The sequence below is a fragment of the Acomys russatus genome, chromosome X (genome assembly GCF_903995435.1).
Source record: "Acomys russatus chromosome X, mAcoRus1.1, whole genome shotgun sequence".
NCBI lineage: Eukaryota > Metazoa > Chordata > Mammalia > Rodentia > Muridae > Acomys > Acomys russatus.
Genome location: NC_067169.1, coordinates 95,066,830 through 95,091,967, shown reverse-complemented (window position 1 = coordinate 95,091,967; position 25,138 = coordinate 95,066,830). Strand labels below are relative to the sequence as shown.

General features: G+C 38.1%; 1 protein-coding gene across 1 annotated transcript; it reads left to right on the top strand.

The window, feature by feature from the left end:
- The first annotated feature begins 14,642 nt into the window (after positions 1 to 14,642).
- LOC127185421 (Y-box-binding protein 1-like) lies at positions 14,643 to 15,716 on the top strand. The gene has a single exon (XM_051141891.1). The coding sequence runs from the start codon at positions 14,643 to 14,645 to the stop codon at positions 15,714 to 15,716; it is 1,074 nt and encodes a 357-aa protein (XP_050997848.1).
- The last annotated feature ends 9,422 nt before the right edge of the window (positions 15,717 to 25,138 follow it).

Genomic DNA, 25,138 nt, shown 5'->3' with positions numbered 1-25,138 from the left:
AAATGACGGCCAGATAATTATGGTATGAGTTGATGTGTACTCATGGATATTTTATATGAGGAATTTTTTATCACTGTTCCTCCAAAAAAGTAAATCAGAAATGCCAAAAATTCAACCAAAAGACTACTAAGATGTTAATAAACACAATGTACACTACACTTGGTAATATTTAACTATAAAAACTACTTCAAGATTTGCCATATACATATCTGTGCTGAACATTAGACCTCCAAGGCAAGAAAAGGAAGGCATAACTTACATTTTCATTCCTTTTACCAACAAGCATCTATTAACTCTATTGCATACCTATGCTAGAATCCTATAGTGATTGTTACGCTGATGAGACACATCAACATGACATAGATGATGTGAAGAGGGAAAAGAAAAGGTACAAGTCAGAAGTTGGAGGTCAGCTCTTGCAAAATATATCCTAGACACTCTCCTCTGAAAGAGAAAGTGACTTGCTACAGCCTGAGGACATCAAGCTTGATTTAGCTCTCTCTTTAGAACAGAGTCAAGAAGATTGGCTGTGCTGTCACCTAACAGCCTCCATCTATGGTCCAGCCCAGTACCCAGTATCTCTGTGCTTTTCATCCCTATAGAGTACATCAAACTAACCCCCATTGTGTGGAACTTCCTACCACTCCCTTAAAGGCTATAAAAATTCCATAATCTCCTTTCTTCATGGAGTATTTCTGAAGGCTCTCTTTCTTCTCTGTGCCTCCCATCACTATGTTGCCCATGGCATCTCTCTCAGTTACTTTTCCTGTAAATCATCCTTCTTACTGAAAAGCATCTCCAAGTTTGAAAGGAAAGCCTTCTTTTCACTGAAGTCTGGTAATGTTGCTTCTGACATAATGTACTATCCTTTTCTAATGCTCTCTCACATCAAAGGCAGGGCTTGGCTTCATCTCTCTTACCTAATAACTCTCACTTCTGAATCATAAATTTGCTTCAGCTTCTTACCAAAACCAAACCACCTCATGCTTCTTTTTTTCTAACATAGGGGCATATTGCCTCAAAATAATTTTGTTTAACTTTTATTCTTACATTATACATTTCTTTATTATACATGTATACAATAAACTACCTACAGTGAGAAGAACCATGAAACAATCATAGTGCTTTGGTTATTTGTCTTTGCCAGCCTTGAAGAAAACATCTTTCAAATAAATTAATTTTCTTCACACACTTCTTTTCTTGTTCACTATGTTCCTATAACAAGTAAGCTTTATCCATGAATAGGCATTATTTCTCTTCGACATCATTGTTCCTAGTTCCAGCATCCAGCATTAGATCTGGTACAGGAGTGTCTCCTGAGTACATTCACTTCTAGATAAGAGAGAAGGGTGGGATAGGAGAGTATGTGTAAATATAGTCTCCTGTTCTGTGGCTTATGGTGCCAGTGTCAAGGATGAATGTGGTTGGGTCATTTTAATGAATAAATACAGGCTATTAAGGAGACTATAAAAGATAGAACTTCAAATGTGTTGTGTGACTTCATGAAAGAAGAAAGTAGCAGTATTTAACCTCCTAAATAATGACCCAAAGCAAGTTAAATAAGAAAGTTGACAAATGAGTGAATGCAAGTTTGCTTCTGTTCCCATGACAAAATATATTACACTGAGAAAATTATTGATAATATAAATTAATTTGTTAGTGCTTTGGAAATTGAGAAGTCTGAGACAAAGGTACCAGCATATTCAAGGTCTAGTACAAGCTTCTTTTGGCTTCCATGTCCACACATGGTATAAGGACCAAAGACACTTGGCTATTCACTTATACTCTTATAGAAAGTACAGACAGGTTCCTAGATTTATTTGCTCCCTTTCCAATAGTATAAAATATGTGAGAAAGACAACATATAAATTGAAAAGGCTTATTTTGGCTTTTATTTTAGTAGTTTCATATGATCAGTTAGTCCCATTGCACCAGTGTGACAGCAGGTAACACAGGTCTCTTTATAAGTGGCTAGACAATCTATTCCATGGATCACTAGTGTCTGGTTTATCACTAAAACTCTGTATTCAAGTGATTCCTTTTTATTTACATTTGTCTGTGTTTTCCTATATTCCATTTGCTCATTTTTGTTTAGAATTTCTGTGTTTATTATAATAAGCCAATTAATTTGTGTATAGTACTTGCTTTGTTTCACTTATAATTTGACTAGAAAATCCATTACTCTGCTCCTTTTAAATAAATTAAAAATCCTTAAGGCAAAATAATCAGCAAATATTAAGGAACAAGACTACCCCCCTGATGTTCAAGCATGATAATTTCATACATAAATGAATATAGCCCAGCCACTCTATTTCAAAATTCTCAAAAGTCATGATTCATCTCATCATCAATTTTGAGCCCAATGTTTCATCTGAATATCATCTAAATCAGAAATGGACAAGACTCAAAGAATGATTCATCTCATGGTAACTCATCCTTCCAGCTGGGAGCTTTCAATGACAGGGAATGTGCTTCTAAAATACAATGGACTATGGGCCAAACATATACAAGATGTCAGCAATCCAAAAGGGAGAAAGAAGAAATAAGTAACATGATTTAAGTGACTTCAAATGCCCTTCAACACAGATTGCATTTAACCATTAGGCTTAATTATAAATATTTAAATCCCATATCCTGTCTACCAGAAAGACTGGGCAATGAGTTGGGCTCCTGAGGCACCTGATAACTCTGCCTTTGCTGGTTTCATGCTCCACTTTTCCTATTTTAGGTTCGTATGTTTGAGGCTTTTACAGGCTATAGTCACACCTGTTGTCATTATTCAACTGGGACTTTAAGGGGTGAGAGGGAAGGCTGATTTCACGACTCCACACAGCATTAAACTACCTAGTGCTTTACATATTCATTTGACAGCGCAGGTACACTGAGTCTAGTTCATGGCTTTCATGTCCTGCCTTCCACAAATATGCAAATTCTTTCACAGTCATTTCCTTTGCTCTTTGCCTTGTCATTATGATTTTGCCTATTCATACTTCATAGAAATACAATACTACCACATGCAACCTTTTTACATACCTTCTTTCACAAAACATACTGCTTTAAATATTCTTTGTAGCATCTTATAAATACTTTATTCCTCTCAATAGCTAAATTGTAGTTCATTTGCTGAGGGAGATTTTACTTTCATTCACATTCTTTGTGAATCTCAGACATCCTGTTACATTTCAAGCTTTATTTTTCTTCTGTGATGCATATTGGCTACCTTTTTATGTTTTATTCGGGAGGGAGCACTGTTCATTTGGGTACATGTACTTCTAGAGGCCAGCCTTGGCTGTTGTTCTTCAGGAGCCAGACCATCTGTTTCAAGTTTTAATTTTTTGCTTTGTTGTTGTTGTTGTTTTACTACACTGTACTAAAACAGAGGATTAACATGTTGATATTCTGAAATTGTAACATCAAATGCAATTTTAAATCAAAGCTATTTAAGCATGTTCACAGGATAAGAAAAAGAAGAAAAATGGAGAATGGAAAACATCTACAGAAGGAATAAATGATATTACCTCATCTCAGAAATCCAGGAGGATTTAAAGAAGATGTACATTAAACTAGTTCTTATGGTTATAATGATTTAACAGAAATTTTCTTGTTTATATTATTTGAGTAGGTTGGACTTAAAATGAAAGCCTCACTTTGAAACTTTGGATATTCCTTAGGTCAACTTCTACAAATTATTCTGCTTAAATTATCTGACCTCTCAAAAACACCCACAAAAGAAAAAAAAAAGAAACTATGTATGTATAATAAATACAAACATAAGTAGGAAAAAAGTGCTTAGGTATAAGTTTATAACAAGCAGCCAACATAAGCTTTGAGCAAAATATTACCAAAATGGATTACAAATACCTAGATTCAATTCATCTGATTGTATGGTTTGGTTTTGTGAGTGAAGGAAAACAGATGCAATCAAAGGAAGTTTAACAAACCCAAGATCTGAAACAAAATGAAAGTTCTATGAAAACAGCAACAAAAATGTATAGAGTTATGTCAGAAATTAAGATTTGACTGAAGTAATAAAAGTTTGCTGCATACCAGCTAATAAATAGGCATCTGTGGTACCAAGCTAGAGAAAACTGCTGAGGCACGAATGTGCCCTTTTTGCTCTCTAAAATCTCAACTCACCATCTGCCTATTCAATGCATGAGCAATTTCCAGGAAGGTCCAGAAGAAAGCAAATCCCTTGATCTAAAAGAAACACAGGGAAGAAAAGAATGACAACATGAGGACAAGTTCTATAAAAACCCTGTGGATATTAGTGCTCCCTATTTTTATTCCTAAACTGACATGAGTCAGCATCTCTCCACCAGAGGAGCATGCTGCAGAGCTAGCTCTCTATAGAAATTAATCACATCAAGGTTAGAAATAAAAAGATAAATATCAGTAATAGGAGAAATGTATCCCATCTAAGTACTTTGTATATATGCATAAAAGTGAAATAATGATACCCACTCTTTTGTATAGTTAAAATAGTAGTCATATTATTAAAGATGGCTATTTTACTGGATGTAATTATGGGAACAAAGTATTTAAGTCGGATAAGTATATGCTATTCCCTTTCCCCTTATGTGTTTGCATATCTAGCATTACCCTCAGGGAATCAGGTTTTGATATCTTTAAGAGTAGTGAGTAGTTCTATTTCTAAGAGAAATTGGAGAAGTTGGCAGTACACTGTAAGCTAAGCATTGTGCTTAACATGAAGATAAAGAATTCTTGATGAAAGAAAGAACTAACTCAGAGAGAAAGCAAAATCCTCACTTGGTGTAGTAAAGGGAACAAATACTGTTAATGAAATGAAATACTGGATACATGGAAGTATAATTTAAATACTTCTATGTCTAAAAAACTAAGAGATGAGAATATTCACAATGATAGAGGACATTTTATACTTTAAAAAGAATATTAATGAATATAAATTTCACAAATACTAGTGTATTTTCATAAATCATCTCTTCTTCTCCCCCACTTGCATTTTGAATGAAAAGTTTAAGCAGAAGTATTCAGCATAATCATTTCCCAACAAGGCAAGAAAAGGAAATTATTTTAAAACAACATCTAAACAATAGGCATAAAGCTATGCTGCGTGTTTGATAGAATTTCCCAACTGGTGAGAGTAAGACAAAAACCTATATCCGCAGTATTTCTACAAGTTGCAAAGCTGTTAGATTCAAGACTTAGACCTGTTAGCCTGTGATGTCAAAGTGGCAAGCAAAGACGGAAATTGAATATCCTCTAAAAGTTTTTAATTCAAGATGTTTCCTGTTCAGAATTAAGAAATCTAAACAAATAGCAAACGTTCTTACCACTGAGTTCAAGTCAGTAGTTGTGACAAGTCTAACTAGAGGGTTTTATTTCTGAGAAAAAAAGAATTCTGATACCTTTCTTGTCTACAGAAATAGGTATTAAAACATATCTAGAGTATCAATTGGGCTGCTGTCATTCCCAAGCTGAAGTGAAGACATCATAGAGATCTAGGGGTCTCCATCTTTGTGAACCAATTACCTCCTTATGTGATTCATCATCCTACTATTCACACATATTAGCACATCTACACAGGACAAATGCAGAAAGACTGCAGTGTACAAGGTAATGGTTTGTTTGAACATACAGAACTTCCTCGTCTTTCCAGAATATTGCATTTTCCAGAGCTCAGCCATTCCATTATTACCATATTGCTCTTATTCATATTTATTCAAGGATGCATATAACTGGATCAAGAAACATTTAATCTTATTCAAGTGACCATAGAACTTTAAAGGCCTGACACATATATTTCTACTACAGTCTCCCTTATCCCTCAGTCCTTTTGTCTCACCCACTAACTCCCGCAAGCATTCCTTGGAAACCCACTGGCCATACAGGCCAGAGATGCCCATCCTTGTCTTGTTTGTCCAGCATCAAAAAACTTCTCTCTTACAGTTGACAGAAACAAATACTAAGATGCACAGCCATAAAATATACTGAGAGTGAGAGACTTTGGAACACTCAGCCCTAAAAAGGATATCTCCATTGAATACCTCCCATCAGAGCTCAAGGAACTCTGCAGAAAAAAAAGGCAGAAAGACTGTAAGAAGAAGGGATGGAAGACCTCAAAAAAAAATCAAGGCCTTTAGATACAATGGAGCATGCACACATATAAACTCACAGAGACTGGGGGCAGCATGCACAGTGCCTGCATAGGTCTGCACCAGATATGGTCCTAGAGTTGAAAGGAAAAGTGGGCATATGTCCCCATCCACAACCCAGAAGTATTTCCAATTGATAGCCACTTTCAAATAAAAAAAATAGCTTCCTCCAAGGAGTATCACTGGGAAAACAGACTTATGGGTAGGTCTCATGCCCTGTGGTACATTGCCAACAGAAAATTAACTCAAGGCCATTTCTTGAGGATTTTTTGTCTCATAATGTTGAATCAGGGAATTTAAATCTTATAAGTTCTTTGCATACACATTATAGCTTCTGGTATTGTTTTTTATGGGATTCCTATGTATGTAAATATGTGTGTTTCTGTACCTATATGTATTTCTTGAGCTTTTCTTTCACTCTTTTTCTTCTGGCTGTCTGTTTTGTACTGCTCCAATTGACTTGTTTTTGCTTTGTTTTACTCTTATTATTTTGTTATTTTTACTTTATTTTATTATTTTATTATTACTACTTAGATTCCTGTTTGTTTTCTCAGAAAGGACAGAAAGAGATGAGAGACAGACCTGGATGGGAAGGGACAAGAAGAAGAAGTGGTAGGAGTTGGGACAGTGGGAAACATAATCAAAATATTTTATGAAAAAAATCTAGTTTCAATAAAAGAAATAATCTGCAGAGTAGGTACAAAACTGTAAAAGTTGATGTTCTACATGAATGACTGACCCTGTCTACTTGCATATACAAATATTTTCAAAGGTACTAGCTATTAAGGTGATTTTTAAAAGTTTATATAGAACAGAAGCAGAGACAAAAACAAAAACACTTCTACTTATATGTAGGTGCAGGAATTAAACACATGACAAAGGAATAACCTGTGATTCTCTCGAGGCTCATTTTGCTAAGCTAATCATAGTTACATAGAAAAGAAGAAATTGTTCAGATAGCAGTCAATACAGAAAACTTTAATAGCTATGCCATGATTGACCTCATTTTCAATTTTATTTACATACATACACATATCTATCCAATCAGGGCCCAACTGAGAGCACATAATGTTGGATGTTCCACAGCTTCAAGGCAGATGAGAAAAACTCCAAGAAGAAGGATGAAAAAAAGACACCTGAGATGAACCAACTGGCTAACCAGGCTCCTGTAGCCTCCAGGTGTCAAATAGCAGCTGCAGGCAGAGAAGTTCATTGCTGCCTTAGGGGTCAGGAGAGTTGTTATCGCCACTCCTGTTGATGGAGTGCAGACTTATTTTGTCACCCTAAATCCATAAAGAGCACAGGGCTTTATTTTCTGCAACTTCTCAGCTAGGTACCCTAAAGCCTGTGCTGAGGACTTAGAGCTGGATTATCTTGGTAGTAAGGGATATGAGATATGGTTATCAGAGATAAGAGATGGTCATGATTGAATGCTGCACTGTAGGTCACCTCTCATGCGTAATCCTCTTGAAAGTAGCCTCAACAAACTGATTGGTTATCCAAGCTTTGAAAAAATCTTAATTGAAAAGAAAAATAACCCTAATAATTGAATAAAACTCAGTTTCAATATTAGAGTATTAAATTAATTATTCTCAAAGCAGTACATGAAGTTTTTTTTCTTGGGAAAAAAAATCTATACACGTGAGGTAATCACATAACATGATATATATATATATATATATATATATATATATATATATATATATATATATATATATAGGCATTTTCAGTACTCATACCACAAAATATGATAAAAATAGAAAGCCTAAACTTGATTTCTGCCAAAATTTCTACCCCTGCCAGTGCATTTCAAAACCAAATTATAAAGAAATTGAGTACATCTTTAACAATGAGTGAAGATTACAGCTTATGCTGCCACCAATGAAAATAGGAGACACCTCGCCCATGCACTAAGTAACAGCCTCCCTAAGCTTTACGTTACTTTGCACACCCTTCCAAGATTAAAAGCCAGAGGAGGCACTTTTGACACGCTGCCCATCTACAATTTAAAAGTAAAAGAGAAAAGTGTTCATGAGTTTCAGGTGGGGAGTTATGAGATAATAATGCCTGTTTTTCTTCTCAGGCAACAGATCATCAATATGACCAATCAATAGTACCCAAAAGCAGATATTTGGACATGAATATCTTCTTTTTACTGTCTCACCACAATTTAACAGTAATACAAAAGAAGATTGAAGAGCTATATTGAAGCAATAATGGCAACATATATAATTGAAAAGTACATTGGAGAAAAAAAGATTCTGAAAAGTTTCCTTTTAGATTCTGGTCTCAAATCTATATCCTCTTGGATGCATTCAAAGTTATTCATAGGTCATATTGTGCAGAATATTTCTGCAGCAGCTTCATGTAAGTAAAATTTTATTTCTTAAGTCATAAATATTTTAAAAGAAAAAACCTGGGGATCAAGAATTCATAAATACCTTACCAGCCTTGAGACAACTACCTTACCTCTCTTGTACCTCAAATTTCTTACTTTGAGGCGTGGGTACACATATACAACTAAAATTTTTTTCATTCATTAACTTTATGAACTTATGTTTCCATGTGTGGGGTCTACATAAAGATGGAAAGCACTGACAATTGTATCTAAAGTCTTTTTCTATTTCGTAAAAAAGAAACATATACTTTTTCTAATGTTTACCTCAATAAAATACACTCTCTTGAGAGTCTAAATCAAGGCTAAGAGGAGCATATAGAAAGGAAGTAGAATAGTAAGACTATGAAAGTCAGCTAGCAAAAGTTTAAGAACTACTAAGCTGAAGTCATAGATTCACTTCTATAGAATTTTTGAAAATAAGAGGGACTAGGAAAAGAAAAGCAAGAGTCAACAAAACCTGATTTGTTACATCTATACGGAATGGTGAAATAAGAGTATCAGTAAAGTTTACAATCAAAGTCATTTGTTATCTCTTTCAAACTGAAATTAGAAATGTCTCTCAAATATTAATAAACAAAACAAAACAAAACAGAATAGCTATGGTTAACCATGACATTCCAGCAATCCAAACTTTGTTACTCTTGAATAAAATGCATTGACAAAAACACATCACCTAGTTGTTGCCTTTTCAAGAAACATGTAATCACAAGATAAGCAACATCTCATCTGTATGGTCTATGTATTATCAACTAGAAATGCCAAATTAGGCCAACGTTTCTGAGAAAAATGAGGCAATATGACTACTGAATACAGTTCTTTGACAATGGTATCCCCAGTGACATACTAAATAAAAGAGCTGTACACATACTATGATTCTTTTATGGGAGGAAACCAAAAGAAAGATTGCAGGACCTGCTTTATTATACAACCAAGAAATAAAAACAGAAGAGAAACTAGAGGAAGGAAGGAAAACACTAGTGGCATGAGGATGGGGGAGGGGGAAGAAAAGGAGAGTATGTGATGAATATGGTCAAAGTGTATCATGTCGAGCCAAGATGGCGGCGATGAAGACACACAATGTCTGATCTGCAGGGAGGAGACTACAGATGCTACCGGGAGGCATGGACCTTGGGAGCTGGGGATAACTGGATGAGAGAGATCCAGACAGCGCAGACAATGGATGAGTCAGACCTCTGGTCATCCAGTGCCCCACAGAGGATGGCAGACCAGTACCCAGAGCCTGAACAGGACCCTGTAAGCCGTGAACTGTGAGCTGTGGCCTTGCTTAGCAGTGTGAACTTAGTATTTGGGGACTGAAATTATGGCAGGGAAGCATCAGAGCTCCTGGCCTAGGGAAATCTCAGGAAAATGGGTGGATCGGTCCTCAGACCTCCCCCCACTTGCTCCATGACAGTCCATAGAAAACCCAGGTGCCACACGGGGGCACAGACAGCTGGAGGCACGTTCCCTAGCCACGGCATGGTCTCAGACTGGAGACACTTCCAACAGCAACCCAGTCCCCAATGCCTGGCCAGGACCCTGCCTATGAGCTGTGAGCTGTGAGCTGTGAGCTATGGCCTTACTAGCCAACATGAACTCAGTATTTGGGACAGAAATCCAAGCAGGGCAGCGTCAGAGATCCTGGCCTAGGGAAATTTGAGGGAAATGGGTGGACCTGTCCTCAGACCCCCATGCCAGCCCACAGAAATCCCAGGTGCCACACAGGGCCTCAGATGGCTGTGGGCATATCACCCAGCCATAGCAGCTGAGTCATAGACTAGAGACACACAGCCACAGCTCTATGATCTGAGACCAGAGACGCTACCAGGAGTCATAGACCACAGCAGCTGTCTGAGCAGAGCTGGCCAAAGCCTAACTGCTTGCCCCAGAGGACTGTCCTGGCACAATTGGTCACAACAAACCCAGGTTAAACAGGCTCCACAGCCTAGCAGGGACTCTCATGCTCTTGGGAGACAACAGTAGCTGTTCTCTCCCTGACAGGCAAAACCTAGGCTCCACTACCTGGTTGGAGCAGGCAGAAACATAAACAACTTCAAGAAGCCAGCAGGGATTCAGGCATTTTAGGGTAATCTGCGACTAGGACCCAAATCCCTATGGCCCAAGGGCAGGGTACTCAAAGCCCAGCCAAAGACAGGATAACCAGCTCTACATACACTACCTCAAACTGATACTGGAGCAGCAGAGCACCAACACCTACCCCAGCTGACCCAGTGGGGAGACCAAGGTGTGGAGAAAAGTCTTCAGCAGCTGAAACCAGCTCACCTGCCTGTCTCAGAGAAGAGTTCCCTGACCACCAAAGGCAAAGACCCATGACCTATATTCACTCACCAACAAATTGCTCTCAGAGACCAGTGAAGGGCTCTAGAAGCTACCTCCCAACATCAGAGACATTAAGATGACTAAAGGCCAGTGTAGAAACATAAACAACAAAAACCGAAACAATATGGCATCTCCAGATCCCACCTATCCCAAAAAAGCAACCCAGAGAACTCAAGCACAAATGAAGTACAAGAAAATGACCTCAAATTCTTAGTAATGAAGATGATAATGGAGGAAACAAATAAAAGCCATAAACAAATGAAAGAAGATGCAGCCAAACAGTTGGAAGGCATAAGAGAGACCTATAGAGAGGCACTGGAATAAATTCAGGAAAACACAATCAGATGAAGGAAATCAATAAAACAGTTCAAGACCTGAAGATGAAAATGGAAACAATAATAAAGACACAGACAGAAGAGAAATGGGAAAGAGAAAGCTTAGAGAAGAAAGCAAACAACACAGATGCAAGCTTCTCTAACAGAATCCAAGAGATGGAGGAATGAATCTCAAGATTTGAAGATACAATCGTAGGTCTTAAAGCAACTATCAGAGAAAATGCTAAATATGAAAAATTCCTGACACGAAACATCCAAGAAATCAGGGACACCATGAAAAGACGAAACCTGAGGATAATAGGCATTGAGGAAAGAGAAGACACCCTACTCCAAGGCCCAGAAAATATTTTCAACAAAATCATAGAAGAAAATTTTCCCAATTTAAAGATGTTTATAAACATACAAGAAGCCTACAGAACACCAAATGGAATAGACCAGAAAAGAAAAACTTCTCATCACATAATAGTCAAAACACAAAATATACAGAACAAAGAAAAATATTAGAAGCAAAAGAGCCCCAAGTAACATACGATGGCAAACCTCTAAGAATTACACCCAACTTCTCAGGAGAGACCATAAAAGCCAAAAGGGCCTGGACAGAGATCCTGCAAACCCTAAGAGACCACAGATGCCAGGCAAGACTACTATACCCAGTGAAACTATCAATAACCATTGATGGAGAAAACAAGATATTCCATGAAAAAAACAAATTCAAACAGTACCTATCCACAAATCTGGCTTTATAGGAATTACTAGAAGGAAAACTCCACACCAAAGAGACAAGCTACAAGCAAAATTACATGGGAAGTAGATAACTACCCCATCACAAAAACACAAGCACAAAAACTCTCTACTGCAACCAACATCAAAATCAAGGGCCTTAACAGTCACTGGTCAGTAATATCTCTCAACATCAATGGTCTCAATTCTCCAATAAAAAGACACAGACTAACTGAATGGATGCATATACAAGATCCAACATTCTTCTGCGTTCAAGAAACACATCTCAGCCACAAAGATAGAAATTACTTCAAGGTAAAAGGCTGTAAAAGATATTCCAAGCAAACAAATACAAGATACTAGCTGGGGTAGCCATTTTAATATCTAATAAAATAGACTGTCATACAAAATTAATCAAAAGGGATTAGGAAGGACACTTCATACTCATCAAAGTTAAAGTCAACCAAGATGACATCATAATTCAGAACATCCATGCTCCCAATACAAGGGCACCCACGTTTGTAAAAGAACTATTAGCAAACCTTAAATGACACATTGATCACCACACATTAATAGTGGGGGGGGTCTCCAACACCCCACTGTCACCAAAGGATAGGTCATTGAAACAAAAACTAAACCAAGAAATAATAACACTGAACAATGCCATGAATCAAATGCATCTAACAGATATCTACAGAACTTTTCACTGAAATGCAAAGGATTATACCTTCTCTCAGCACCCCATGGAACTTTCTCCAAAATTGATCACATAGTAGGTCACAAAGCAAGCCTCAATAGATACAAGAAGATTGAAATAATACCTTGTATCCTATCAGATCACCATGGTCTAAGGCAGGACTTCAACAACAGCAGAAATAACAAAAAGCCTAGACATACATGAAAACTAAACAACTCTCTACATAATGACACCTAGGTCAAAGAAGAAATAAAGAAATTAAGGATTTCCTGAAATTCAATGAAAATAAAGGAACAACATACCCAAATTTGGGGGACACATTGAAAGTAGTGCTGAGGAAAATTCATAGCATTAAGTACCTTTATAAAGAAATTGGAAACATCACATATAAGCAACTTAATGACACACCTGGAAATCCTAGGGAAAAAAAGAGGCAGAAACACACAAGAGGAGTAGACGTCTGGAGATAATCAAACTCAAGGCATTCACACAGTAAAAAAAAAAAAAAGCCAGAGCAGAAAGACTGAAATATTTAATTCATCAATGCCTAGATACAGATGAACATCAAGGAGGTTGAAGGAAAATATGACCAACCTAATACGACAATAGAAGCTGACTATATTAGCATTCAGCACAAGAGAACTTAAAAGGCTATTTTAAGGAAGCTGAATGGGTGTGAGAAAGCACAGAAAATAATTCAGCATGCGAGCAGAGAAGCTTACCAATGATATAGAAGCAATTGTAACCAAATAAAAATTGTTGAGATGAAAGATGTAGTTACTAAAATAAGCAGTGTGACAGAAGGTTACTGCAGAAAGATATTTTAAGGAAGGTAAAAGAACAACAAAAACAATGCACTTGAAAATACAGTGAGAAAAGGCAAAAGAAAAGAGAATGAAATAGAATGAAGAAAGCTTATGAGAAATTTGTGAAATTATTTAGACAGTGAGTATTTGAGGTTAGTTTGGCAGAAGCAGGCTTTGACACTCCCAGATGGGTACAATGCTTACTGAACAAATACTTGCAAAAATCTTCCAAACTTTCAAAAAGAGACAAAAACACATGTGTAGGAAAATCAAAGATGATTTTAAATCTAAGCCAACTATGTATATCCCAAGATAGCAAATTCTCAAAAGTAAAAGAAAGAGACAATCTAAAGGATGAGACACAAGGGAAGAGGAACAAGAAATCAATTAATATCATTTTTTTTTTTTTTTTTTTTTTTTTTGGATAGCCATCTTACCAAACGCATGGGAAAGAACCAAAGCAGTATGACAGGGAAAGTATATAGTATATCATACCTAAAAATAAAAATCAAAATGATCTCAAACATTCTATCACAGCATCTTAAAAATGTTAAATACAGTAACAAACCATACACAACATTTTCCTTTTTTTACATATCCATTTATATTACACATATATACAATAGATTACCTATAGCAAGAAGAACCACAACACAATCAGGAATTATATAAATGTTACATTCTTAGTGGTTTGGCTATTTGTATTTGACAGTCTTGAAGAAAACATCTTTTCTATCTTAGTGCTTCTAAATTTCTGAATGTAAATCAATCTCCATCGCATATGAGGTCGGTCTGCCTCTGCCTCCTAAGTAGTGGAATTAAAGGTGTGCCCCACCATGGCCTGACAAAGGAGACCCCTAATAGTATTAATAGCAAGGACAGCAGGCACCCTCACCTTGTTTATGACATGAATGAAAATGACTCTAGAACTTCAGCTGAATTCTATTTAGAACTTTGCTCTGTATCCAGAATCTTTTATGTCTGTGAGACTGGTGGATGTCTCTTCTCAACTTACCTCCGTTTCCTTCGATGAGAGTCAGAGTTGTGGCATCCAGTTGTCATTCTTGAGTTAGTTCAATTGGTAGTGGGAGCCAAGAGTGGGCCCCCAGAGAGCCCTGAGGGCCCCACGGCCCATGGCAGCATAATCACCATCACAACCAGGAAGAGCCTTGGCCTACGCTGCCCAGCCCACTCACCAACAGCTCAACCATGAGAAGAAAGGCCAAGACCAAGCCGCTGCCCAGGACCTCCATTGCCGCCCTCAGTGCAGCACCCACCAAGCCCAGCTCCAAGCAGCTGCCCACCACCTCCAGTGCCACCCTCAGTGTAGCAGCTGCCAAGCCCAGCTCCAAGAAGCTGCCCTTGACCTATAGTGCCGCTCTCAGTGCAACAGCCACCAAGCCCAGATCCAAGGAGAATGGCACAGGGAGTGGAGGCACAGGGGGCCCCACATCAAGACAAGACAAGAAGGTCATCCAGACCAAGGTTTTGGGAACAGTAAAATGGTTCAATGTGAGGAACGGATACGGTTTCATCACAAGGAATGACACCAAGGAAGACGTATTTGTGCATCATATGGCCATAAAAAAGAACAACCCGAGGAAGTACTTTCACAGTGTAGGAGATGGAGAGACCGTGGAGTTTGATATTGTAGAAGGAGACAGGGGCAAGGAGGCAGCAAATGTTACAGGCCCTGGTGGAATTGCGGTTCAAGGCAGTAAATATGCGGCAGACCGGAACACACGCTGTGCAGATCAGAGGGGTCCTCCAGGCCGTCACCAGCAAAACTGCCAGAACAGCCAGAGTAAGGAAAAGAGTGAGGGAACAGAAAGCTCTACTGAAGGTCAGGCCTCACAGCGCTGGCCATTTCCTGAGCGAGGGTTCCCACCTTTCACTATGAGGAGACGCTGTGGGCGCCAACCACAGTGTTCCAGCCGCCCTGGGCAAGGAAAAGCGATGGAAGGTGCTGACAAGCAGGGTGCACGAGAGCAAGGCAGACCAGTGAGACAAAATATGAATCAGGGCTACACACCAAGATCTCGCAGGGGCCCTCCTCGCCAAAGACAGCCTAGCGAGGACCACAAGGAAGAGGACAAGGAACATCAAGGAGCCTCTGAGACCCAAGGTCAGCAGCCACCTCAAGGTCGGCGTGGCCGCAACTTCACGTACAGATGCAGACACCCGGAGATTCCTAAACCACAAGATGGCAAAGCGACAAAGGCAGCAGATCCACCAGCTGACAATCTGCAGGCTCCCCAGGCTGAGCAGGGCGAGGCTGACTAAATGCAGGCTAACCATCTCTACAATCAGCTGGTTTAGTCATCCAACCAGGAAAAATGAAAATGAAATTTTAGCCACAAGAAGAGAACAATGATTAGATCTGAAGACCTTAAGCGTGCTTCCTTTTTCCCCATTGACCAGATACTCTAGAACTATCTGCATTGTCTGTGCTGCATTGGGTTATTATTTTTCATAACGATGTCCCTTTTTTTGTAATGCCAGACATGATTCTTTTCAAGGCCTGGTTTTTCTCGATACAAATTTAGTGGTGTTTAAATTGTTAAATATCAGGTCAAGTTCAGATTTTTGAGAACTTTTTTTTTTGCAACTTTGTTTTTAAAATGTCAATAAACTGCAAGCACACTTAAATAAAGGTCTTTATATATATATATATAAAGAGAGAGAGAGAGTTGTCATTTTCTGTTATTTGATACAAATTTTAACAAGTCATGCTAGAACTCCATGCCATACTCTGCTTACCCCCAATTGAGAGAGAGAGAGAGAGAGAGAGAGAGAGAGAGAGAGAGAGAGATGGAGCGAGGGAGGGGGTGAGGAAGGAAAGGGGAGAGAGGGAGGGGGAGGGAGAGACAGAGAACAGCCTGAGGGTCTTGCTGTGTTTTCCAGGCTAATCTCAGTTCCTGAGCTGAAGCAATCGCCCAGCCTCAGCCATGTGATTTCTGGGATAATACAAGTGCACCACCACTCCTGCTTGAGACCACTGTCTTCTTTCTTTGGTTGTGTAAGGCAGGCTTCTGTGATACAGCTCTGCCTGTCTTTGAGCTCCTGACTTTCCTGCTTCTACCTCCTTGGTGCCGGGATTACAGATATGTACAGGATCATACCTGGTTCTGAGACCATCATATTTACTGTCTTTTAAAACAATCTTTATTATTACTATAATGTATTCACATTACATCCCGGTTGTAATCAGGTCCCCCTACTCCCTGCTCTTTTTCTTACTGTTCCCACCCTCCCTCCCTTTTCCATTTTATTCCCCTCCCCATGACTTATGACAGGTGTGGTCCTCTTTCCCCATTGTCTGATCACATCCAATCAGGTCTCATCTGGATAGCTTGCATCCCCTTGCTCTGTTTGACAGGACCCCTCCCCTAAGGGGCAGTGATAAAATCAAAGGCACTCAAGCTCTTGTCAGAGGAAGTCCCCTGTGCACCTACCCACCATGTGGAGAATGAACTGTCCATTGGCTACATCTAATCAGAGGGACAAGGTCTTCTGCCTGCAATGTCCTTGATTCGTGCCTCAGTTTGTACAGGCCCCACTGGGTGCGATCAGCCAGGCTTGGAAGTCTTCTTATGGAGCTCCAGACAACTCTCGCCCAAACCACATCTTTCCTTCTACCGGTTCTTGCATACAATTCACAGCTGAACAGCCAGAGTCCAGCTACACGTCCTAGTATCTGCCCCTATCTCCCACTAGGTGGAGTCTCTCAGAGGACATCTCTGTTGGACTAATATCGACTTACAAACGAGCATATACCATGTGTATCTTCCTGGGTCCTTGTTTTTAATAGCTGAATAGTATTACATTTTGTAAATGTACCAGAGTTTCTTTATCCATTCTTCACTTGAGGGACATATAGGTAGTTTCCAGATTCTGGCTATTATGAATAAAGCTGCTATGAACATAGTTGAGCAAATATCCTTGTTATATGATGGAGCATTTTTCAGGTTTAGGCCCAGGAGTTCAATAGTTGGGTCTTTGGGTAGCAGTATTCCCCATTTTCTGAGAAAATACCAGACTGATTTCCAAAGTGGTTGTACAAGTTTGCTCTGCCACAAGCTATGGAAGAGTGTTCCCCTTTCTCCAGATCTTCACCAACATGTGCTGTCACTTGAATTTTTTATCTTAGCCATTCAAATAACTGTAAGATGGAATTTCAGAGTTGTTTCAATTTTAATTTCCCTGATGACTAGGAATATTGAACATTTCTTTAAGTGTTTCTCAGGCATTCCATATTCCTCTGTTGAGAATTCTCTGTTTCGTTCTGTACCCCAAATTTAATTGGATTATTTGTTGTCATGGTGTTTAATTTCTTGAGTTCTTTATATATTTTGGATAATAGCACTTTGTAAGATGTAGGGCTGGTGAAGATCTTTTCCCAGTCTGTAGGCTATTGTTTTACTTTGTTGACAGTGTGCTTTGCCTTACAGAAGATTTTCTGTTTCACAAGGTCCTATTTATTAGTTGTTGATCTTAGAGCCTGGGCTGTTGGAGTTCTGTTCAGGAATTGTCTTCTGTGCCAATGAGTACAAGGATCTTCCCCACATTTTCTTCTAACAGATTTAGTGTGTCTAATTTTATGTTGAGTTCTTTAATCCATTTGGACTGTAGTTTATTTCAGTGAATAAATATGGACCTATTTGCATTTTTTTTACATGTAGCCATCCAGTTAGACTAGCACCATTTGTTGAAGATGCTATTTATTTTCCATTTCTTTGAAGTTCTGGAAGAATTCTGCAGTGAATCCATCTTGGCCCTGGTTTTTTGTTTTTTTTTTTTTTTTTTTTTTTTTTTTTTTTTTTTTTGGTTTGGAGACCTTTGATGACTGCCTGTATTACCTTAGTAAGTATAGAACTGTTTAATTTGTTTACCTGATCTTGGCAGAATTTTGGTTGCTGGTACCTATCAAGAAAATTATCCATTTCATTCAGATTTTCACATTTTGTGGCATATGTGCTTTTGGAGTAATCCCTGGTTTCCTGTGTTGTTATATGGCTATGAGTTTTGTTGCTAGTCTTCTTGCACTGTCCTCTAGGTATCTGGTTGTCTCTGGTTTTGGCAGGCATAGGGGTTGCTCCAATGTGGTTGCTGTCTTTGTCCCACATTGCCTGGTAGGTTGGGAGCAAATAAAGAGAACTCTAAGCCAAAGGTTGTTTGCTATGGCTCCCAAGAGGCCTCCTCAGAGTGTTGGACAAAGTGTATTAGAACTTTCACCCAGCTCAGCTCAGCTGGTTTCCCTGACTATATCCCAGTTGGGTCAGGCAGGAGATGAGTGGGCCGACAGATTTCCAAGCCCAAAGTTGTTCAGGTGCCCTACAGTTCTTTTGCAGATGGCAGAGCTCTATTTCCTGTGTTATAGATGGTTCTCTGTTCCTCAGTTGGGCTAGGCTGGTAAGCTGCATGCCAGCTGAGAGAGATTAGAACTCCAAGATGCTCACAAAACAGCAACTAATGTGGGTAGTGACCCACACAGTTCTCTTCTCTGTGACTAGGTGGATCAAGCCATTAGCCTGTAGGTTTGCAAGATAGCCGCTAATGAGGATTGTGGCTAGCACAGTTCTCTGCTCAGCTCGGTTTTGTGTGTGTGTGTGTGTGTGTGTGTGTTAGCTGTATTTGTGCCGTATGCTTCAGGCAGTTGAGCAGAGATAGACCAAGGCCTGAAGTTGCTTGCAGGATGATGGATAATGCAGATTGTGGCCAGCACCTGGATTCAGCTCTGCTCCCAGCTGGTAAGCAGCTGGTGGGGGTGGTCTGTGAGAGATCGGAACTCCAAGCAGCTCAGAAGTTCCACAGGCCCTCTTGAGATGGCAGGGGTATACTTATCTGCTCTGTGACTCAGGTAAGCTAGGCCAGCAAGCAGTCGGGGGCTGAGAGAGATCAGAGCTCAAAGGTGCTTGGATGACCCACACGCTTTCTAGGGAGGCAGCTAATGTGGATTGTGTCTAGTGCTGGGACTCAGCTCTGCCTGTTCACTCCCTGTTCCAGATCCCACAAACACTAGACAGGTGGTGGGAGACTGAAGCTTAGGGATATCCCACAGTTCTTCCCAAGAAGGCAGCTAATGTGGGTCGTCTGGGATTTTCTGTGGGTTATCTGGATCCCAGGGGTCAGACACATTGGTGCCCCATACAATGTGTATACCTCTCACTTAGGAATCAGCAGCATTGATGTTTTATAGCTCTCAGTTTGGTCTTTAGGTCGCTGTGCAGTCCTGATTTTCCTGATAATCAGATGTAGTGCTTGATCAGTGCCACCATATTGGATCCTCTCCTCCCATACACAATATTAATAGATAAAAATAAATAATTAAATAATAGGTCATAAGAAAAATGAAATGTAGTGAAAACAGAGAAGACTATTGAAACAGAGTCACTTCTTTGGAGAAGAAAAAAATGGTAAATGCTTAGACAGGGTAGCTGAAAAAAATCAAGAATTAAAGAATAAATACTGAACAAATGACACTACAAAATAAGAAATCTCATGAGAGAATAATAATAATTATATGGCACCAACACTAATAACCTCAAAAAAGGATGATTTCCCCCCTCTCTCTGTATGTGTGTATGTGTGTTACTAAAAGTGAATCATAGATTGACATAAAACCTGAACATATGAATAATAAGTAATATGATTGGTTAATAAATTGATTCCTGCTGTGATTTGGATATGATATATCCCCACATGTTCATAAGATTGAACAGATGATATCCAGAGTGCGGCATTGTTCAGGATATAGATAGTAGAGTCCTTAGGGAGCAGAGCATACCTAGAATAAGTGTACCATTTCAAGAAGTATCTTAAGGAATATAAATGCAGCTTCAGTCTCCTGCTTTCTGATTCATTAGGCTTTGAGAAAACAGCTGCATGTTTTTCCTTCCATAAAGCAACTTGCCAAAATTTATTTCTCACTATGTTGGACTGAATCCCATGAAACCATGAGCCAAAATAAATCAATCCTCTCTTAAGTAACAACTTTTCAAGTACTTGTTCAAAGAGTAAATATAAATTGAGAAGGACACTAGAAAATAGAGCAACACTCCATGCTCATGGATTGTTATATTAATGTAAAAATGATCATCATACCAAAAGTAATTTACAGATTCAATGTATTCCCAAACAAAATATCCACAAAATTCTTCACAAAAATAGAGCACACCATTCTAAAATTTATATAGAAGCAGAAAAGATCCTGGGCAATCAATGAAATCCTGAGTGAAAACAGGAGGGATTTCTATTCATTTTTTAAAGATATTTGTAGAGCTATAGTAACAAAAAGCAATAGTACTGACACAAAAATAGACCAACTGAGCAAAAAAGGAATCCCAAAACTGAGTACTCATAACTATAGCCATCTTATATTTGACAAAGAGGACAAACACATACACCAGAGAAAAGACAGCATGTTCAGAAAATGGTGCTATGAAAACTGGATGCTCACAGGCAGAAGAATGAATTAGACCTATATCTATCACTCTGAACAAAAATTGGCTCCTAGTGGAATAAAGGTCTCTACTTAAAACCTAAAATGCTAAAATGTGTAAAAAACCCTTAAGATTTAGTTGTAGGAAAACACTTTCTGATTATGATTCCATCTACCCAGAGATTAAGGTGAACAATTAATGAGTGAAACCTCTGTACTAAAAGGAGCTAAAAAGCTCATGTAAAGTTAAGGAAATATTCAATTAAGTGAAGAAACACCTCCAAAATTTGAGAGAGTCTTTGTCAGTTATGTGTCTGACAGGGATAATATCCAGAATATATCCCAAAAAAAGCCAATGTAGGCAAAAAGTTATTGTGTAGTTTAAATTCTGATCTGTCTACATGTTGTATAAACATTGGTACTGCTCTCCAATTGTTCTCTTGTTTTCCAATAAAGCAACTTACAACCAATCTCTGAGCAGTGGAGAGAATAGGGCTGGACTTCCTGCCAGCCAGGGGAGGAGAACTTAGAAGAGGAAGTAGGGATTCAGCCATAAGCAGGGATGCAGAAGTGATGAAGAAGATTCAGCTGGAGCAAGGAAAGATATAAAAAGCAAGTAATTGGGGGTTGTGGGAAAGATGTAATCAGGATAATATAGAGGGTTAAGAACAAACCTACACTGTTCAAGATTGTCTTGTGATCCACCATATAAACAAACTGAAAATAAAAAACCCAAAATTTTTAGAACTAGCAAATTAATTTTGAAAATCTTCATGATAAAAATCAATGTAGAAAAAAAGCAGAGGGTATTGCTATATGTCAAATAACAAATTATCTGATATAAAAGTCAGGAAAGCAATAACATTTATAAAACTGAAAATAATAAGGGAGAGATCAACAAAGAAGACAAAAAATTAACAACAAAAATTAATATGAAAGTGGCATGACACCCTGTGTTCTTGAATTAAATAATAAGTGTTGTAAAGAAATTATATTGGTGCAGTGGAATCCTTATAAAATATCATTGTAACTAGAAGTGATTACAAATTTTTGTTGGAGATGAAAAATCATACAAATACCCAAAACAATCTTGACTGAATGAAATGAAATAGGATATACTGCAATATTTGACTTGAAAATACACTACAAAGCTGTAGTAATAAAAGCAATGTAGTACAGATATAAAAATACAGGCACAGTGCTGAGTGCTGTAGTGCATGTCTGTTATTTCAGCACCCAAGCTTCTGAGAAAAAAAGACAATGACCTTGAGGCCAGTCTTGTCTCACAAGTGAGTTCCAAAGCAGCCTGGGATACAGAGTACTAATGCATCATCTAAAACGTAAACACCAAATCCAAACCAAAGGCTAAATAATGGACATCATAAAGGAACAGAGTAGAGAACCTAGAAGAAAATTCACACACCTATGATCAATCAAGTTTCTTGAAACAAACGGTTTTGAAATATTGAAGGTGCAGTCTTTTAAATAAATGGTGCTGGAAACATTGACATGCACATTCAAAATCAGATGAAATTAAACTCATGTCAACAGTTACAAAAATCAACTGACTGTGAATTAAAACCTTAAGAATTAATATAGTTCTTGAAGTCCTGGCTAGAGCAATAAAACAACTAAAGTAGATCAAGAGAATACATATTGGAAAGAAAGAAGTCAATGTATCTCTATTTGCAGATGATATGATGGTATACATAAGTGACACCAAAATCCTACCAAGAATTCATGCAGCTGAAAAAAAACCTTCAGCAAAGTGTCCGGATACAAGATTAACTAAAAAATCAGTAGCGTTAGGGAAGCAACACCCTTCACAATAAGCACAAATAATATAAAATGTCTTCATGTAACTATAACTAAGGTAATGAAAGATCTATATAACAAAAAAGTTCGAGTCTCTAATTAAAAAAACCTGAAGACAATATCAAATGATTGAAAGATCTCCCATGCTCATGGACTAGTAGACTTAACAGTGTAAGAATGGCCATCCTACCAAAAGCAATCTACAGATTCAATGAAATTCCCATCAAAATCCAGCACAATTTTTACAAACATGAAAAGAGCAATTCTTTACTTCATATGGAAAACTAAAAAAAAAAAAAAAACAAAAAAAAACCACCAGGATAGACAAAACAACCTTGTACAATAAAAGAACTTCTGGAGGTATCTCTATCCCTGATTTCAAGCTGTACTACAGAGTAATAGTAATAAAAATGTGGTATTGGCATAAAAACAGACAGGTAGACCAATGAAATAAAATAAAAAACCCAGAAATTAACTCACACAACTATAGACACTTGACTTTTGACAGAGAAAACAAAAACAAAAACAATGGAAAAAAGACAGCATCTTCAACAAATGGGGCTGGTCTAACTGAATGTCTGCATGTAGAAGAGTGCAAATAGATCCATATCTATTACCCTGTGCATAACTCAAATGCAAATGGGTCAAAGATCTCAACATAAAATGGGGTACACTAAATCTATTAGAAGAAAAAGTAGAGAATAGTCTTGAGCTCATTGGCACAGGAGACAACTTTATGAACAGAACACTAACAGCTCAGGCTCTGAGATCAACAATAAATAGGACCTCTTGAAACTGAAGAGCTTCTGTAAAGCAAAGGACACTATCAACAGAACAAAATGACAGCCCACAGAATGGGAAAAGATCGTCACCAACCCTACATAAAACAAAAGGCTAATATCCAAAATATATAAAGAACTCAAGAAAGTAGATACCAAAAAATCAAATAACCTAATTAAAATGGGATATAGGTGTGCAGGATTCACAGAACAATTAAGGCTGGTTCTCTGCTCTTTGTATGAGCAGAAGTAAGACATCTGACAATGCTCCTATGTTATAGTTAGTTTTGGGTGACTGTTCAGGAAGTAAACTGTCTCTGTCATTTTTTCATTTTGAATGCTGCTAACCTGAACTTCCAGTTCACTCAGGTAATTAAGTTTTATTTCTTCTCAAGTCTCTGATGGGGCTGAAGACCAGACAGTTTAGTCTCACTATTAAACTTAGTTGGTTAGGGGTTAAGATGTTTTTAAATCTATATAGATTTTAGTAGAGATGAGATATGATAGATATGTATTTTCATTCAGAATTTTAGACACAACAAGATAGGAAAGATATTTAATTCAAGTTTGCCAAATATGCATAGCCAAATCACTATAAATGTAATGTTTATATAATTACTGATTTTTCATGGTTCTTTTTGCTATATGTAGTTTATTTTATTTATGTGCAATAATATAAATATATATGTTAAAAATAAATTTAATAAATACTTTTTAAAAATATAAATAAATAAAATGGAATATAGAACCAAACCAACAATTCTCAACAGGAGAATCTCTAATGACCAAGAAGAACTTCAAGAAATGTTCAATGTCCTTAGTCATCAGGGAAATACAAATCAAAATGATTCTGAGATTCCATCTTACTCCAGTAAGAATGGTTAAGATTAAAACCTCAAGTGACAGCACATGCTGGTGAGGATGTGGAGAAAGGGGAACATCCTTCATTGCTGGTGAGAGTGCAAATTTATCACTCTACCTCAAGACCCAGCTATACCATCCTCAGTATAAATCCAAAAGATGCCCCATCATACAAGAAGGGCATTTGTGCAACTATGTCCATAGCAGCTTTATTCATAATCATGGAAACTGGAAACAACCTAGATATCCCTCATCCAAAGAATGGATTTGAAAAAAATGTGGTACATTTACATGATGTAATGCTACTCAGCTATTAAAAACAAGGAAATCATGCAACTTTCAGGCAAATTGATGGAACTAGAAAATATCTTCCTGTGTGAGGTAACCCATACCCATAGAGACACATATGGTATGTACTCACTTATAAGTGGATAGTAGCAATAAAGTACAGGATAACAGTGCTACAATCCACAGACCAAAAGTAGCTAAGTAACAGCAAGGGCCCAAGGAATCTCTCTCAGAAGGGAAAATAAAATACACATCTGAAGTAGATGGAGGGAGGGAACTGGGTAGAGAGAGAATGAGAAGGGTAAAAGAGGTAGGGATCAGATTTGGAGAGAGCAGGGTGTGGTGGGGTTGGGGGAGGACTGGAAGAGAGAACCAAAATCGGTTGAGAGGCATCTCTGGTAATGGTGAGGTTTCGGGAAGTCTATGGGGAGTGACCCTAGTTGAAACCCCTAATAACTGGGATTAAAGAGATTAAAGAGCCTGAAGTCAGCACCTCCTGCACACAGGTGAGACTTTCAGTG